Below are 18,168 nucleotides of genomic sequence, written 5' to 3'. Positions count from 1 at the left end.
ATTATTTCTCATACTAATTATTCCCGACCAAAATTATTCTCGATCAGATGGCGCCACTACCTTTGGCCTACTCTCGTATAGATGGCGTTGACGTTTTCGTTTGTTATTTAACAATTTAAACGCATATCAGTGAAAGAACATGGGTCAAAATCATATAAAAATAATTAATGCAAATATTTCAAATAAAAAAAAAACATTTATCCATATATAAATAATTTTTTTGATTTTTTGATTTTTAGTTTTAATCGTGTGTCGACAGGTGGCAGTGAATTTACTGTGGTTACAAAATTTACTATGACAGTACCGCTCTGTAATACTCAACAATTTCAATAATCTATAAGAAATATTAACTTATCGAGCTCATCGAAATTGTAACTAACATTTCGTTATAATAATCAACAATTGTTAATAAACCTTGTTATTAATGTAATTTTATTAGGTAACTATTTCGCCATTGATCTGACATGTAACACACACACTAGTAACACAAATAGATAAGACATTTAACACACAAAACCTAAATATGTTTGGCGGTTACAACCATTTTGAAAATAATTCAATACTTTTATACTAGTATCTGACTTAAGTGACAGTTATCATAGGTTACATTTTTGTGGACAATTTTTTTGTAACCAAGTATTGCTTAAAAATGGCACACCTTGTAATATAGGTAACCTATATATAATAGTGTCGAAGCTTACTAACGCATTTTGTGATTATTTTTTTATTTTTCTTAGGAAAAATATTTAAAATGGCGTACAGCTATATTTTATTTGCATTTCTTCAGGTGTTGTGTTTACAGGTACTTAATTTTTTTTTTTACACAATTTTTCTTGCTGTTTTGTTTTGTTGATGAAAACTATATATTTAGGTTCTATAATTTGTGTTATGACTGTAATAACTTTTTTTACATTACATATGTTGCTACATTACGACACCAGCTGCTATAATAAGCACATTACGTAACTACGTCTAAAATTTAAAGGGCCATATGTACTGTAAAACGTTGTACGATATACGGGCGAATAGGTAATTTAAATTTCGATTCGATGTAAAATGCTCCCTTCGGTCGTGTTTTAAAATTTGCCACTCGTTACGAATTTCCTATTTTTCGCACCTGTATCGTGAATAACTATAAAATAGCCGTATACAGCTTTTCTATGGGTTTATCGAAATTTTAGTTTTTATAGATATACAATACGTAGTAAATATATTAAATATATTAATACGTAGTAGTAGTATTTAGTCTCAAAATCTTTGTACTTAAATTTAAGGCATATAGAAAATATACCTAACCAAAAAATACAAGTACCTATAATAATTAATAATATATCCCTTTTAAGCCACTCTCCCAAAGCATATATTATACAATCAATATATATATAAATTTTATTTTATTTTATGTTCTATTTCTTTTTAGCATGTCTACTCCCAAGCCATCTTCCCAAACACCTGCGGCTGCCCATCTCAGGTCTCTGTGACCAAAACTAGTATCCAGAACCCCGTAATCGTCAACCCACCGTGCCAACAAGTGGTCGCACCGTGCCAGCAAGTCATCGCACCTTGCCAGCCTGTGTGCCAGTGCCAGTCCGTGTGTCAGGCTAGCTATCCAGCGGTTAATGTTGCCACGCCTTTTGATGTCAACTGCGTAGCTTCGTATGGTATACCATCCGCGACTATTATTCAGGTAAAGTAGCAAGTTAGTTTAAAATTATTTAAACGTTTAGCAAAAAAATACTAACTAAACTTAAAAACTAGTTGCACAACAAAACAACATTCTGCTATGCAAATCAGATTTTTTAAAAGAGCGTATCCAAAGAATTTTTACTTTATATTTATTTCAGTGATTTGTCGTTAGAAATCAAATAGCAATAACTCACAAAACGTCATATGCAGATTTACAATCCACTAGGCTAGACCAGTCTTTATATATTTTATTTTATTTTATTTCATTTCTTTATTTGACAGGATGACTCCGTAGCCAATAACTTAGCCAACGCCCTCCAGCTCCTGATCGTTAGCAACCTCCTAGGTAACACTCTACCTCCTAACGATCTGCTGCTGGGCGCGCCCTTGCTTGGGCAACCGGCGTTACTTGGGCAACCGGCGCTGCTGGGGCAACCAGCGTTGCTTAGGCAACCAGTTGTGCCAGGGTTACTGGGCTGCGGATGCGGCTTAGGTTGTGGTTGTGGTGATTGCTGTATTTTTTAAGTTTTTTTGTATTACATTTTGGTAATAAATCGTGATTATTTTATAAAGTGTCTTTTTTATATCACCATGTTCGGTTAAACATTTTTCTTTAGCAGCAATCTTATGCGGTATTCAGTATTCTTATCTATTCTACATGCTTATATTTTTCGCATCTAAAATCCATTCAATTATATGCGCGCCCCGCATGTTTCGACAAGCGTTTCTCGGGCAACCAGTTGTACAGTTGTGCTAGGGACATTGGGTTGCGTTTTTGCCTGCCAGTTGTGTATAGCGGACAAAAATTATGTCGGTATTTCGGCACAAATGATTTTAACGGATTGCCCTTAAGGTTAAATTATAATAAAAAACTATTAAGATTAAATTATAAAAATATAATGACAGACAACAAAACAATTTTAAGTGACATCCAGAGACATCCAGATTTTGTGAGATTTGACTTCAACTGCTTAATCTAAGAGTGACTTTTGTTTTACTGATACAATTTGTAGTTACTACATTGTACGTACAATATTATCATATAATTACTCAATAAATACGTACTAATCAAGTTTATTCATAAGCACGTGTTTAATGAACAAAGAATTTCGTGCCTATTATTATTTTACAATTCTATTATTAACATATGCCTATAGATAAAGCTGACTTTTTTAAATTCAATATGGCATTGTAATGAATCTGGCACTTAAGCTATTTTTAACATCGAATTAATACTAAATCCAACATGTTTGTAGTAAGCGACAATTGCTATAAAGAATTATATCCCATGTTCTTATTAAAACAATTGACTCACTCATTTATCCAATATATGAAACCTATAAATGTAAGTAATGTACTATTGACACACTTTATGTTTTGTCGTTGTCATATACTTGGTGTATTTTATTTTTTAGAAGAATTTATTAAAATGACGTATCGTTTTTTTCTCATTGTTTGTCTTCAGGTGTTTTATCAGGTACTTAATTCTGTTTTAATTAAACCTTTTTTAATTGATTTATTATTCATTTATCAGATCTAATCTAATAGCATTTACGTAATACCCATAAATGTAAGTATATTTTGACGACCGGTTTGGCCTAGTGGGTAGCTGGGTAGTGACCCTGCCTGTGAAGCCGATGGTCCTGGGTTCGAATCCCGGTAAGGGCATTTATTTGTGTGATGAGCACAGATATTTGTTCCTGAGTCATGGGTGTTTTCTATGTATTTAAGTATTTATATATTATATATATCGTTGCCTGAGTACCCATAACACAAGCCTCCTTAGGCTTACCGTGGGACTTAGTCAATCTGTGTAAGAATGTGCTATATATTTATTTATTATTATTATTTATTTATTTATATTAAATAATTTGTTATTCAATTACTAGTTTAGCAAAAATATCAAACACAACCTTGTTTAATTTAATCTAAACTCCACTAGATTAAATTAAACAAGGTTGTGTTTGTTAAGAAAGTAAATAATTAAAAATATTATGAGATATTCCATCTATCAATATTTTTATTATTAAAAAAAATACACTTTAAAACAAAATTATATTGTTTATTTTTCTAGAATGCACACTCTCAAGCCATCAACCCAGCCATAGAACCTGCTGAAGTTACCATCACCAAAACAATAATCGAGAATCCCTTGGACAACCAACCAAGTTCCACGGAGGTCCCTACCGTCAACCAAGAATATGGTCCATGTGGTCTGCCAATCCATCTTTGTCAATGCAATCGCCGACCGGAGGTTACCGTGACTGAAGGTTACTCTACTGTTCTTCAATCTGATGCTGCTCAATCGATTTGTCCGCGATGTGGTTTGTCAGTCGAGCTTTGTAAGTGCGGTAACGGTCGAGAGGTTGCTGAAGAAGTCAACCAGCCGAAGTTATGTTCGAGCTGCGGTCAACCGGTAGAATTATGCATATTTGGTGCCCTTTCAGCGGTTGCTCCCGCAGCTACTGAAGACAACCAATCAAAGCCTCAATCTATGTGCCCTAAATGCGGTCGCCCGATAGAACTATGTATCTGTGGTTCCTCTTTAGAGGTTGCTCCTGAAGCAGCTATCGTCAACCAGCCGAATAATCCTTCTTTATGCCCGAATTGTAGTCGTCCGATCGAGCTATGTATCTGCGGTAACCCAACGGCAGTAGTTGAAACCTCTCCGGTGATTGAAGGTATCTCTCCTGTATTTGAAGGTACCTCTTTTGTGGTTGAAGGTACCTCTCCTGTGGTTGAAGTAATTTCAACTGAGGGTAACTCTCGTGTTGTTGTCTGTCCTAAATGTGGTCGTTCTGTGGAATTGTGTGTGTGCTCTAAGGAAACTAGTGCCCCTCATATGTGCCCTCACTGTGGTCATCCGATTGAGCTGTGTATGTGTGGAGCTCATCATCATCATCACTAATTATCTCTTTTAATAACCCTAAAGTTTAAATTAGGTACCACGACATCTTAAGTTTTTAAGACAAAATTAAGGATACAAATTACAAATTCATTTACGACTAAAAATTTATACAAAGAAACCACTCTCTGCAGTTCGGTGCAAAGGTGCCCATGATGCTAGCAGCATGTCCACGCTGGATTAAGTAGGTAATTGTTTCAATTAGTTAATATACATCTTGAAACAATCATTAAAAAAAATGTATAATTATTAAAAAAAAATACTGGGGAGTTTCTTCCTGTGTTTCTTCTCTCCAGGTTTGTTTCTTGAAGCGCCAATAAACTAATAAAGATTTTCATCAAAATGTTTTCATTACTTTATAATACCTTAAAACTCCTATACACCCCTCTAACCCTTTTTTGATCTGTTTTGATTGGCCTAAGAGTGCCTTCATACAAAAAAGTTTACCAAATAACACGCTAGAGGACGCTAAACCGAACACAGTGATTTCTACATCGCGCTAACGAAGTTTTTATTGGACTTGTATATAAGGGTTGGGATTATTTTTTTACGTAGGGCTTGATTTGTCAGGCGACTCTGTTGTACATGTAAAAAAAATATTTCATCCTACTTCCTTTTATACAACCAAAGATAGATATAACTCCGTAATAAATGGATACAGTCTAAGAAAAAAACGTTCCTCGAAAATCACGAAAATTTGATTCTCGATCAGATGGCGCCACTAGTTTTGGCGTACACTCGTATAGAGGGCGTTGACTGTTTCGTTTGTTATTTATAATTTTAACGCATACCAGTGAAAGAACATGGGTCAAAATCATATAAAAATAATAAATGCAAATAAAAAAACCATTTATCCATATTTAAATACATTTTATCGTATTTTTATAAATATTTATTTTTAGTTTTAAAGTGTGTCGACAGATGGCAGTGAATTTACTGGGGTTACAAAATTTACTATGACAGTACCGCTCTAGTATAAGTTACTCTATGATACAACTGAATAAGAAAAAGTAGCTATGCCTGGTTTTTTAGGGTTCCGTCCGTATTTCAAAAGAAAAAAAAATCGGAATCTTTATATGATTACACAAGTATCGGTCTGTCTGTGTTCTTGTTCAATAAAATAAAAGTGTCCACATAACCAGTAAAGATTGCATTTTATACAATCGTGATATAGCGTAAACGCCCCAATAATGGACATGTGAAGACCCAATATTCGACAGCTTGCTGTCAACTTTATTGCTATGACATTATGATTGAAATGTCGATTATTGGAGCTGTTGGAGCCTCTACATAGAGAGCTTTTCAGTCTAGTAGTTCTAGTACCCTGTTTAGGTCACGAAGCTTGCTGAGTGGATTAAGTAAAGTACGAGATTGAAAAGCAATATTGTATACTTAAAAAACTTTATCTAATAGCGCTCGCGAGCTAATTAAAATAATACTCTTTCTACTATAAAACCAGTAGATAAAAATATAGCAAAAAAGACATCAACGCACTTTTTATTCATTAAATAGTAGCGCATTGATATCTTAATTATGTCTTAATTATTTTTTCATGATAACCATTACAGTCAACGAGTAGAAAATAGTACTTTATTGTCGAGGCTCGGAAGTAGCTACTTGCTGGCTGAGGATTCGTTTAAACGGACGACCTTGGGAGTCCGTTTAAAACGAATCCCCAGCCAGCAAGTAGCCTTCCAACCGAGTCATATATAGTGCTTTTCTCAAAAATGGCGCAATAAATACAAATAAAATAGAAATAATTTACAGAAGCAACGTTCTTATGTATATATTTTCACAAACAAAAGTAATAAGATTTGCTTTGCCGCCGTTTTATTTTTTTAATTAAAAATAGAAGTGTATTTTTCTGTTGAAAATACGCCAACCTATTTAAGACACCTAAATAGTCGCGATACCAACATTATAATAATAAGTACTGATCATCTGTTTGGCTGTTTAATGGACCTATGCCTTCATTTGATATGGCCAGTTCAACTTTTAAAAAGTTTGGAACTCGACAAATAATGGAATTTGTATGCAACATTGCAGTCCTGAAATCGAGACTGCAATGTTTTTAACTTTTTCATTTTTTGACTGACCATAAACAACGCACTTCGCGACCTACATTTTAACCGGCAACGTCGACTTTGCCGTCCATTTTTGAGAAAAAATATTTATTCCTTTATTAAAAAAACCCAAGAAAAGTCTGCAGAGATTTTAAATCAATAAATAAAAAGATTTATGTATGTATGTATGTATGTATGTATAAACTCTATAGTGTACAAAGACATAGAACACAAATATGGCACAGAAATAGGCAGTACAAAGGCGAACTTATTATCTTATTTATTAAAGAGATTTTAACAGCACACGCATGGAGACTATATAAAGGAGCCAAATCTCTATGTATGCAAAGTGTCCATCAAAAAACAGTAATTAGGCGGCGCCACCATACACCGAAATACTACCAAAAACAACCTACGTAATTTGGTCGGGTTATTTGCTGCCTTATATGGTTCATGTTATACTCATGTCCCAGAGCCTAACTAGCGCCACCGGAGAGATTAGGAACTATTATTTAAAGCTGAAAGCGGTCACTTTTGCAACAATTCTGCCATAAGAGATTGCGATCCTTTCTATACCCTATACCATCCATATCTGCAGAGATTTTAAATCAATAAATAAAAAGATTTATTAAAGAGATTTTAACAGCACACGCAGTGCCAGTGTTTATTTCGTACTACGTAATAATTTCATAGAAGTTTGACGTTTAAAATAACACTTGTCAAAATCTCTGCAGACTTTTCTTGGTTTAACTCAGTAAGACAGTCCCGCTGCATAAGGACTGACAGCATTTACAGTTAGCAGATCAGGTGTGTTGGACGGCATGTTGAACAACGGGTTGGAGACCAAAATAAGCTTGATGGTGTTGGCCAAGATGGTGAAACAAAAGGAAATTAAAACTTTAGTTAAATTCTAGAGCTAATAATGGAACAATCGGTTCTTTTTCATCACGCTTATTATATTTCATTTTATACAACTGAATGTAGGAGGTAAAAGCACTAGCCTTCAAATATAGCATACACCAGGGAATTTCGGACGGGTAGCGCCGTAGCCGGGTGGTCTAATGGTCAGGACGTTAGCCGCGTAAGCTGAAGACGCGGGTTGTTTCCCGCCTCGGCCACCGGTGGACTTGTTCACATTTTCTTTAGTGTATGATATCTATTTCAGTTTACAACTGAATAAGATAGAAAAGTAGATAGAATCCGTCGAAGCTAACTGCACCGGCTTTGACAAAACAAAGGGTGGAAGTGTCATTACAAACGTGATATTTTCATAGAAATTTAACTTCTATCTTTGGCAACCACATTGCAAATGCCGTGCAAAATTAGCTTGGTCCAACTCAATGTACAGTAAAATAATTTAATTTCCAACCCATTTCGTACCTTGTCACAGTGAAAATCAATATGAAAGTCGCTAGAGACCTCATACACACTCCACCACCTCACCATCACCCATCACCTTTGTCACTGTGACAAAGTACAAAATGGGTAGGACCTACTCGTATGATTGTATGTCTATTTTAAGGGTTCTATACCTTAAAAGGAAAAAAGGAATCCTAATAGGATTTAGTTGTGAATAAGTTGTGTCTGCTTGTCTGTCCTTCTTCTGGTTGAATTAAATATAATTAGGCACTATTCGGTATAAAATAAATTCCTTTATTTAAAAAAACAGCCCAAAAATAATTAAACCTAGCAGATGTAAGACAGTCCCGCGGCATAAGGACTGACAGCAGGTACAGACAGGACATCAGGCGTGTTGGGCAGAGTGTTGGACAGCAGGTTGGAGACCAGGAGAAGCTGGAGGGTGTTGGCCAGGTTGTTGGCTACGGTGTTATCCTGAAAACAGAAATTCCAGGTTAAAATTATTTCTAGAATACTGCTTCACCACGGGCAATGGTTAAACAGATTTCCGTTGCTTAAGTCTAACTAAGGCAGATAAGGTACCAATGATGTTAGTAGCGGCTTGTCAAACATAAGGAGGCACAACTCCCCCAGCAAGTGCAGGGAGCATTACCGGCCACCATACTAGGAGCCAGAAGACCAGGTTGAACGAGGAGATCAGGTTGAACTATACCAGTCTAGGCTTTAAGGACTAGTAGCACTGTTCAAGGCCTTACTAGTAATGTTCACGCTGTAGCTGAATTTGATATAAAGGGTTGACCTAGAACACCTAATTGTCTTTAAAGATGTCCTGAGTCTGTAAAGCTAATAAATTCAATTGAGCCAGCAGAATACTTCGTCAGTTGACTAGGATGATCCACTGTAGTAGTACTTTAGTTATACCAGAGCTAACAAAAAATTTAATCTGTTTTTTTTTATCTGGTTTTACTGGGTACCTGAATGATGTTAGTAGCTGCTAGTCCGTTGACACAAGGGCCCACAACTCCACCCGCTAGTGCAGGGAGCACATTGCCAGCCACCATACCAGGAGCCAGTAGACCAGGTTGAGCCAGGAAACCAGGTTGAACCAAACCACCAGCTAGGAGACCTAAGAAAAATATTTGTACGATTAACATTACTTAGGTATTTAAATTGTAAACTTTACACCTTTGCTATTTTGCACTGACCATTTGCATTTCTAGCCACTGAATCGCTATCTGAAGGTTATCTGGAAGAGATCGCTTTTTAGCGATAAGTCCGCCTGTTGTTACCTACTCACTTATGTCCTTTGTTTGTAACATGTATTTTTCTTTGTAGTGCACAATAAAGTATTTTATTATTATTACTTAATTGTAGATTGTAGATGCTATGAAAAAAAATCTCAGATTCTTAAACAGTCTAGGAAGAAACGAAGTTCTTTTTGTTCTCAATTTTTTTATGTAAAAAAAAAAAACAAATCCTTATGCCGCCTATGTTATCATTCCCCTTGGACTCCTCATTTATCATTTTTCAATGTAATGTTTCTACATAGTTACTGAATTCCAAGATACCTAGATGTCCCACGACTGCCGTGCTATTTTTTTCTGAAGCACTAGATCTTATTGATTTAAGATGTTGTCGGTCACAATTGGGTCTAATGGCTCCTCTACACTATCGGCGATGATAGGTGATGACTGGCGGGCACGATAGTGTAGAGGGCATATTCGGCAGTCCCCGCCAGTCACCGTCTATCATCGCCTGCGACCTGAGAGTTGTCGGTATTTTGGGCAAGCATCAAAGGGAATCGCCGGGTGGTTGCGTCGTGGCGATCACTGGATGCTTACACAATGATCTCGCCGATGATACTATCAACGATATAGAGGAGGAATCAAGGGGCAACATTACCTGGCTGGTTTAGGAGGACCTGGTTTTGGATGACGTCCACGCCACCGCAGCTGCACCCTGGGAGGAAGTTCTTGATGCACTGGGCTGTGCTAGCCTGAAACAGTTATATTAGCAATTTAGAAACTGAGATGTGTTTTTGCCAATGGCACTCTCCTGCAGGTGTTTTTGTCATAGGCGCCTTTCGACATCCGATATCGGAAAGTTCCTTTGTATTCTTTGTATTTGAATTTATTACCAATCCCCGTAGCATTATATATGACAGTTTTGTGTCAGGGTTGGCAATTATTAACCATTTTACTGTATGTACCAACTTTATTGTATGTAAGATTAATAAATGATTAGAGCTTTGGTGGCCCAGCGGTAAGAGCGTGCGACTTGCAATCTGGAGGTCGCGGGTTCAAACCCCGGCTCGTACCAATGAGTTTTTCGTAACTTATGTACGATATATCATTTGATATTTACCAGTCGCTTTTCGGTGAAGGAAAACATCGTAAGGAAACCGGACTAATCCCAACAAGGCCTAGTTTCCCCTCTGGGTTGGAAGGTCAGATGGCAGTCGCTTTCGTAAAAACTAGTGCCTACGCCAATTCTTGGGATTAGTTGCCAAGCGGACCCCAGGCTCCCATGAGCCGTGGCAAAAATGCCGGGACAACGCGAGTAAGATGATGATGTATGTAAGATTAATAAAATTGAACGAGAACCTTATTGACCCTCTTCAGATAAAACCCGGTTTAATTTTCTGTCAAATAAAATAAATTTACATCTTTTCATTCAAATATTAATATGGAATTTTCATTGCTTGAAAATATTGGTGTGTTTGAAAACAAAGAGAATATTTGTACTTTAACTTGTCCGTAGCAATGATAACCCTACAACTGCTACAGATTTGCTAGCTCAGTTGCGGGGTATATTTATTACTGATGTGCCAATGGAATGTTTCCAAAATTGTGGAAACTCCGTATGGAAAAATTGCGCAAATTTCTCATATTTTTTTAAGGTAATCATTATTTATTGTCATTATTTTACACTTCCAAATTCAAAGTTTCCTTCCTTAGTTTCCTGTGAAATTTCCTTTATATTTCCGAAAACTTTTCCAACTTTTTTAATATTTCCGCAACTTACACATCTTTACTGTCTAAGTATCTATATATTTAATACTTACATCAAAAATGGCGAACGCGACACACGCAAAAATAACAGCTTTGGAAACCATTTTGTTTTTTTTTTACTTCAAAGAAGTTTCGAACTAAATAATTATGAATGGCATAAAAACTAAACAGTAGGCCATATATAGTAAAATATTGGGTAAAATATAGATTGTGATTTCCTAATATTTCAGAAATTTTAGATAAGATATGTCAAAGAATGGTGAAATAGATAATTATCTACATGCCAAAGAAAGAAAATACTAACAAAAGCTTACAAAATTGAAAATGGATCCTCGTATAGGGCAATTCGAACGTACACTGACATCAGAATGATATCTAAACGATGTCATTTAGGTACTGTGCGTCTCGTTCTCGCCAATACATGTACGGATAAGTACGAGCGAAATGCTGAATGACATCATCTAGATTTCACTTTCATGTCAGTGTTTGTTCGACCCGGCTTGATAGTTCAATTGCATCAAAAATATTTTGTAATTTCGTTTGCATATTTGCTAAATATTTATGTCATTACTTACATAATTATTTGTTAATCACGTTATTTATTTAATTTCAACACAAAAACATATAATTATGCAAGTTGAAGAACATTCTAAAAATTTTCAAAATTAAAAAGTTTCCGTTCAGATAAGAGGGATTATTGCTCTATTACTCATAGGTAAAGAACTATTTTGAGTATTTTTTTCAAAATTTTAGATTCAGTAGTTTCGGAGATAAATAATGGGAGTGGTCATTTTTTGCCTATTTTCTTAAATAACTTGTAAACTCTCTATCATTAAATAATAAAAAAAATATATTTGAGATATTTACAATAAGCTCTTTCATTTGATATGTAACACAATATAGTTTGAAAAACTATTTTTTAATTTTCTCATTTACCCCCCAAAAGTGCTCCCACTGTTTAAAATTCATTTGTTTACGTTACATGTTCATCTTTGGGACACAAACTTACATATGTGTACCAAATTTTAAGTTAATTGATACAGTAGTTCCGGAGAAAATAGGCTGTGACAGACAGACAGAAAGACAGACAGACAGACGTACGAGTGATCCTATAAGGGTTCCATTTTCTCGTTTTGAGGTACCCTAATAAATAATATTTTTTAAATTCGGTTAAGGAATGACAGATTTCTGAGGTTAACAATCATAAAAAAACACACCACCGAATTGAAAACGTCTTTTTGCAATTTTGAGGTCGATTAAAATTAAATCGTATAACATAAAACGAAATAGCAAATACCTGATATAATAAATATGAGTTGCATCTTTAATTAAATTTAAATCAAGGGAGTTTAGTTTTTCTTCTTCTTTTCTTATTCCATCATTTGGGGTCGGCTCTCCTAGTAATTATATCCCGAGTCATCGGAACTGGTATTTTTACCTCCGGTTACCGCGATAGTTACTCATGAAATAAAACTATGAAAACGGATTATATCGCAAAAATAAAAAATAAACCGGCCAAGTGCGAGTCGGAATCGCGCACCGAGGGTATCCGTACTTTTTAATATTTGTTGTTATAGCGGCAACAGAAATACATCATCTGTGAAAATTTCAACTGTCTAGCTATCACGGTTCATGAGATACAGCCTGATGACAGACAGACGGCCAGACGGACACAGGAGTCTTAGTAATAGGGTCCCGTTTTGATCCTTTGGGTACGGAACCTTAAAAATACAATAAATTCAAATTCAATATACGCGATATAATCCGTTATCTTAGTTTTATTTCATGGTATTTTTACCTTATTTAAGTCCCTGATTGTAGTGGGCATCCATGTTTATCGAGGTCTTCCTTCTTTCTTGCCTCATCGGGGGTGGTGGGTGAAAATCGATGTTGCTGCCCGGATTATTGGCATTTACGGCAGTAATGTCGCGCTGCAATACTGCAGCAGTAATGTTTGTGGTCTGAATCCGAAAGGTATCTTTACACTGGTTACCATTCTTGGTCATTAAATAAATGCTTATCCATGTTTCGATAAAACTTATAATAATAATAATAATAAGCCCGCAGAGCAGCTTGTGGCGAGCTGTTGGGGAATGACGACCCCACGGACCCGAGTGCTCCAGAGAGTCGGTAAGGGTCTCCGTCTCCGGCGTGTCTTCGTCGGTCGGAGTGGACCCCAAGGGGACCCACAGGACTCTCAGCTGTGGCTTGCCTTCATTGGCCGTCCAGAGGGGAGTCGTAAGAGCTATATGCTCCAGGGGTGGAAGTGAAAGATGCATAAGACGCGAGTTGGCACAGTGGCTGTTAACAGTCACTGGGTAGAAAGCGGCGCACACCTCTCGACACCCCTGAGCCGCTCACACCGGTGTTGCTCCTGGTCCTCTTCACGACGGCATTTTCAGGGGCCCATCTAGTCAGCGGCAAGTCACCACCTGCCTCGATAACGTGTTTTAACATTGTTATGGCAGGTGTCCGGGGTTCTTTACAATAGCCCAGTCTCATTGTCCTCCCAAACTTCAATCCATAGACCGGTATACTGTTCACTTTTTCTGCAATAGTCCCAATGCCTGCTGCGACCGGTTCATGGGTGTCTATTGTTGCGCCTGTGAACGGGTTCCACCAGGCGTTCTACATGACATTAAAGCTCTCCAAGGGGCCTCTACGTGTTGGATCTATATCCCCACGCAAGCCTATCAAAAGACCTGGATTTATAGGCCCGTGATATCCAAGGAGATACAAATAATAATAATAATAAACCATTTATTTCAGGCAAAGCCCATAAAAGTGTTAGTAATTAGGTACATGTACAAAACTTACAAGACTATTGTTAATAATTATTAAGTAATACAGAACAGAACTAAGTTACAAACACAGACCCAATTGGATGAGCACAAAGATATACTTATACCTATACTTGAATTTCTTTCTCAACTTGACATCTTAAAATTAGATTCTCACGGAACATTTCACAATTTTCACATGATATCGAATCGACGCACAAACATCATTAAGTAGATACGTGTTTAATAAGTTTATGACAAATGCTTACCTTGTAAATTCCGAAAGAACTTGCACTGCAAAACATTGCAACACATTTTGCAAACTAAGTAGAAAAATTATGTCACATATTTAAATGTATGTTAGTGAGTTCATTTATCAACTTGAGTTTTATAAGGTCGTAAATTTAAACAGACCTGATGTCATGTCTATGGGCATTTTCTATGAAAAGGGACCTTATTGTCGATGGCGCTTTGCGCGATTGGCGCACTGCGTGTGCTATCAAAATCGTTGCAGACTTATCTTGGTCTAATTCTATATTTAATTGTCCTCAATATAAGGTCGTTGTCGTTATATGCGAAGTCGTACTACTACTAACCGGACTCCACTGTAGGTACCTACAAAAAAAACATATACGTAAAACTTATTTGGGGCATTTTCTATGAAAAGGGACCTTATTGCCGATGGCGCTTACGCCGCACAGCGTCGCGCGGCATTGTATTTGTATCGGAGCATCGTTAATATGGCGTAAGCGCCATCGACAATAAGGTCCCTTTTTATAGAAAATACCACATTTATACTCGTAGGAAACAAAGAGTGATCTACATCCATTGAACTATTATTACTAACGTATAGAACCGGCAGAGAGAACCAGTATAGTGCGCCGTGAGTTGCTGCCGTTTTGGCATCAAACCATAGAGCCAGAGCGTGAATCTCGCGACCTAAACGCGTAAGCGCCATGAATTTTACGGCGCTTACGTTTTAGTCGCGTGGTTCAGGTTGTGATTACGACAATTTCATTGTTTGGTATGTCTTCTGTATAGTAATAATAACACTACATACGCTCTACATCTCCAATGAATCCTCCTAGTCTAGTCAGTCGTGACGAAGCAAGAAGGTCCCGGGTTCGAATACTGGTAAGGGCATTTATTTGTGTGATACACATATTTGTTCCTGAGTTATGGATGTTTTCTATGTATGTCGTCTAGTACCCACAAGTCCCACAACGCTAGCCTTATTGAGCTTACAGTGCAAATAGGTCGATCATAAACGTGTGGTCGACGTGTAAAATTGTCATATTTGTCCTATATTGCTCAGGGCAGGAATCAAATCGGCGTCTTCAGCATTCGTGGGCTAACGCCACAACCCCTACGAGGCTGGGTCCAAGATCCTACCGTCAAAAGGAATATTGAAGATGGATCTGAGTGTTTGTAATTTTTGGGACGAAACGACAATGCTTAATAATCGAATAGGCAATATAGATTAATTTTACCCAAACGGTGTGATGTTGCTTTGGAATTTGGAGTTTTTAATGAGGGCTAACGCGTATGAATTCGCCTCTAGGGGCGCTAGTGTAGATGGTGGTCTTTTCCATAGTTCGAAATGTCAAATGTCACTTGTCACTTTAATTACTGACAGCTCTTCTTTAGTCTTTTGGACCACCATCAACAGAGGCGCCAACTGGTGAGCAAAAAAACGATAGCCCTCATTCGACGAAGTTTTCAAAGGATATCAAATCCTTTGAAAACTTAGACGGGACAACCAAGGAGGTGAAGCGAATCTTTGTTTATAATTTTAATAATAGCCCGGCAGGGCGAGTTGTCTAAAAAGGTCGATTGTAGTTTTTTTTGGCCGGACAGGAATCGGTAATAAAAAGTTCGCATTTGGAATAATTTTGTGAGAGGACTATTTTTTCATTTCTGTGTAAAAAATGTTAAATCTTCGAGTACGGAAATCGCTTCGCCGCCGAGGGTCCCGTCAACTAAATATAAATACCATATACGATACCATATACCATATACATACATAATTTGTTACAAATAAAACACCATATTTTTTTAATAATTTACTAAGCATACAATAAATAAAATAAACATAACTTTTAAAACATACTGAACAAGTCCTTACTAGTATTATCGATAGCCATTAAAGAATTATACGGCGATTGAAAATCAGCTTTCAGATTCTGAGGTCCGTATTGTGCGAAGACATCTTTCCCTGGTTGAGGTCCTGAAGTTAGAACTTCATAAGGAGACATAAGGCAATGATGGCTCCTTGAACCAAGGGGCATAGGGGCTCCCATTAAAGAAGGTAATGGCGGCTCAGCGAAACCTGAAGAACCTAGGAATTTAGAATTAGGAGGGGCGTATGGAGCGGTTTCTTGAGGTTCTGGGTAGTAATTTTGAGGGTATGGAGAGCTTGGAGCCGCTTCTTGAGGATGTGGAGGATTTTGAGGGTAGGAAGGGGGAGTTTTAGGTTCTGTGGGCACATTTGTCTTTGAAGCTTCTTGTTCTGGATGTAATAAATTGTTTAGTATTAACAAATGCAGAGCTATAGCCAAGTTATTCATCACTGTTGGATCGATAAAACTGCTTGGAGGCGTAGGTTTTAAGTTTGAAGAGGGGACCGCGAGATTCATTGAGGGGGATAACGGCATAACTGGGGGTACATTTGTAAATGGTAGGGGTAAATTCATTTGTGGTGAAGACATTGGCATTATGGGGGGTGCGTTAGGCAGATTAAAGGGTAGGGGTAGATTTGAGTAAGGTAGATTTGGTATGTAGTTGTTAATGAGGGAGGAAAGGGTAGGGTTGGCAGTGTATGGCATTGATACACTGGGTAAGGTGGGGACGGTTGGACGGACGGGCGCCATGCTTCCCATTTGGATGTACTTTGTGGCTGGCATTTGGGCGGTTACTATCTGTAAACACATACAAAAAAAATATTAACTTAAAAAAATCATGATGATACATGAAAATTGTATTTGTTTTTAGCTAAGGCCAGCATGCGTGGTTTTTATTTTTACCAATGCTAACTATAAAAACATAGCATAGTGGCATTAGTGGCATAGTGGCTTTTCGTAATATATTGTTTGTATAATTAATTATTAACAAATTCACAAATTTATTTACATACAAGATATATATAGTGGTACTACGTAAACGAAATTAATAACTAGCTTAAATCTAAAATAGGCCCTTGAGACATTGTACCAAGGATGCTGGCGGCATTTCCCCGCTGTATCGCAATGCTGATACGTTGTGCGAGAAAGCCGTCAGCTCTTCGGTCACCAGTTACGTCAACCAGACGCTTCGCGATTTCTGCAAACAACTTATGCGCGCTGGCACCCCATGGACCTAGAGTTTCAACTCCAAATGGAACGAAATGATACTCTCTACCGAGGCTCTTATATTTATTACGTTTTAAAATTTCGGCGCTTTCCGCCGCTCCGCCCGCTTTTACATAGTCCGTTGGAGGTGGGACGGTGCCAGAGTGTCTAAATTATTAACATATTTATTAATTTCACATTTTAGTCTTCCGAGACAAAATGTATATCGAGAAACCTTATGTATACGCATCAAAAAATGGGTTTGATTAGGTTATAAATTATAACCTAATCAAACACATTTATAGTAATAATAATTACTTTTCAAGTAGGTACTGCTATTTGTCTAAAGATTATTACATTATATATTACAATATCGGTCGTGTTTTAATTTATCGCCACTAGTTGCGAATTTCCTATTTTTCGCACTTGTATCGTAATGTACTATTCAATGATTTACCTTGATAAAACAGCATTGTAGAAAACAATTAACAAGAAAACCGAGAGTCATTGTGACTCTAACAAAAAAAATAAAATGATTATTTATTACCGAATTACCGTTTCATATAGAATTTCTTATCGATAAACATGAAATTTGTTCGATTTTTATTTATCGTAGCGATCATTGCTTTATTATGCCATTGGGCATAATAAACTAGTTTACGCAACAGTTAATCGATAATAGTAATATTATGACACAGACCTAAAAATATTAAAACAATAATAGGTACAATCTACTTTGCAATTACAAGGGTTTTCAGAAAAAATGGTACCATAACTTTTTTTCGAAAAACCATCAAGTTTTGGGTTATTTAGACTTAGAATCACGAATACTATTAAATGAGACGAAGAAAAAAAGTGTCCCCAGTTTTTCATACAAATTTTGGGTGCCAGTTTTGTAATGGTCCATACAAAATGTATGTGAAAATGCGTAACAAAACTGACATCTTTTGGGGACATATTATTTTTCTTTTTAAATCTTCGTGATTGTGAGTAGAAATAACCCAAAAGTTGATGGATTTTCGAATAAAAGTAAATGGC

At 36.7% G+C, this 18,168-nt stretch overlaps 4 protein-coding genes across 5 annotated transcripts; 2 read left to right on the top strand and 2 right to left on the bottom strand.

Moving 5' to 3' along the window:
* Nucleotides 1–695: 695 nt before the first annotated feature.
* On the top strand, nucleotides 696–2,226 carry LOC134752725 (uncharacterized). The gene is made up of 3 exons (XM_063688415.1): nucleotides 696–802; nucleotides 1,421–1,687; nucleotides 1,969–2,226. The coding sequence occupies exons 1-3, from the start codon at nucleotides 752–754 to the stop codon at nucleotides 2,209–2,211; spliced, it is 561 nt and encodes a 186-aa protein (XP_063544485.1). The 5' UTR covers nucleotides 696–751; the 3' UTR covers nucleotides 2,212–2,226.
* A 779-nt stretch (nucleotides 2,227–3,005) lies between these two features.
* Nucleotides 3,006–4,938, top strand: LOC134752739 (uncharacterized). Its single transcript, XM_063688428.1, has 2 exons — nucleotides 3,006–3,163; nucleotides 3,761–4,938. Exons 1-2 carry the CDS (start codon nucleotides 3,017–3,019, stop codon nucleotides 4,592–4,594), a joined length of 981 nt encoding a protein of 326 aa, XP_063544498.1. The 5' UTR covers nucleotides 3,006–3,016; the 3' UTR covers nucleotides 4,595–4,938.
* A 3,343-nt stretch (nucleotides 4,939–8,281) lies between these two features.
* On the bottom strand, nucleotides 8,282–12,867 carry LOC134752718 (uncharacterized). 2 transcript variants are annotated; one of them, XM_063688405.1, is made up of 4 exons: nucleotides 12,823–12,867; nucleotides 9,916–10,009; nucleotides 8,988–9,139; nucleotides 8,282–8,487 (listed from the first exon to the last, which is right to left on the bottom strand). In XM_063688405.1, exons 1-4 carry the CDS (start codon nucleotides 12,850–12,852, stop codon nucleotides 8,341–8,343), a joined length of 423 nt encoding a protein of 140 aa, XP_063544475.1. In that variant the 5' UTR covers nucleotides 12,853–12,867; the 3' UTR covers nucleotides 8,282–8,340. The 2 variants fall into 2 exon arrangements, with proteins under 2 accessions (XP_063544475.1, XP_063544474.1); XM_063688404.1 differs by lacking the exon at nucleotides 12,823–12,867 and adding an exon at nucleotides 11,078–11,180.
* Nucleotides 12,868–15,854: 2,987 nt separating this feature from the next.
* On the bottom strand, nucleotides 15,855–17,741 carry LOC134752858 (uncharacterized). The gene is made up of 2 exons (XM_063688626.1): nucleotides 17,588–17,741; nucleotides 15,855–16,722 (listed from the first exon to the last, which is right to left on the bottom strand). Exons 1-2 carry the CDS (start codon nucleotides 17,636–17,638, stop codon nucleotides 15,904–15,906), a joined length of 870 nt encoding a protein of 289 aa, XP_063544696.1. The 5' UTR covers nucleotides 17,639–17,741; the 3' UTR covers nucleotides 15,855–15,903.
* Nucleotides 17,742–18,168: the final 427 nt, after the last annotated feature.

This window comes from Cydia strobilella, chromosome 25 (genome assembly GCF_947568885.1).
Source record: "Cydia strobilella chromosome 25, ilCydStro3.1, whole genome shotgun sequence".
Taxonomy (NCBI): domain Eukaryota; kingdom Metazoa; phylum Arthropoda; class Insecta; order Lepidoptera; family Tortricidae; genus Cydia; species Cydia strobilella.
The sequence above is the reverse complement of the archived record's forward strand: the minus strand, read 5'-3'. Positions and strand labels throughout refer to the sequence as shown.

Excerpts from the sequence above, each read along its gene's own strand:
- LOC134752858 (XM_063688626.1), bottom strand. The coding sequence starts at position 17,638 with ATGACTCTCGGTTTTCTTGTTAATTGTTTTCTACAATGCTGTTTTATC. Across the intron at positions 16,723-17,587 it reads TACAATGCTGTTTTATCAAG|ATAGTAACCGCCCAAATGCC; the intron begins GTAAATCATTGA and ends ATGTGTTTACAG.
- LOC134752718 (XM_063688404.1), bottom strand. The coding sequence starts at position 11,128 with ATGGTTTCCAAAGCTGTTATTTTTGCGTGTGTCGCGTTCGCCATTTTT. Across the intron at positions 10,010-11,077 it reads TCGCGTTCGCCATTTTTGAT|GCTAGCACAGCCCAGTGCAT; the intron begins GTAAGTATTAAA and ends TAACTGTTTCAG. Across the intron at positions 9,140-9,915 it reads GGTCCTCCTAAACCAGCCAG|GTCTCCTAGCTGGTGGTTTG; the intron begins GTAATGTTGCCC and ends TATTTTTCTTAG.
- LOC134752725 (XM_063688415.1), top strand. The coding sequence starts at position 752 with ATGGCGTACAGCTATATTTTATTTGCATTTCTTCAGGTGTTGTGTTTA. Across the intron at positions 803-1,420 it reads TTCAGGTGTTGTGTTTACAG|CATGTCTACTCCCAAGCCAT; the intron begins GTACTTAATTTT and ends ATTTCTTTTTAG. Across the intron at positions 1,688-1,968 it reads CATCCGCGACTATTATTCAG|GATGACTCCGTAGCCAATAA; the intron begins GTAAAGTAGCAA and ends TTTATTTGACAG.
- LOC134752739 (XM_063688428.1), top strand. The coding sequence starts at position 3,017 with ATGAAACCTATAAATGTAAGTAATGTACTATTGACACACTTTATGTTT. Across the intron at positions 3,164-3,760 it reads GTCTTCAGGTGTTTTATCAG|AATGCACACTCTCAAGCCAT; the intron begins GTACTTAATTCT and ends TTATTTTTCTAG.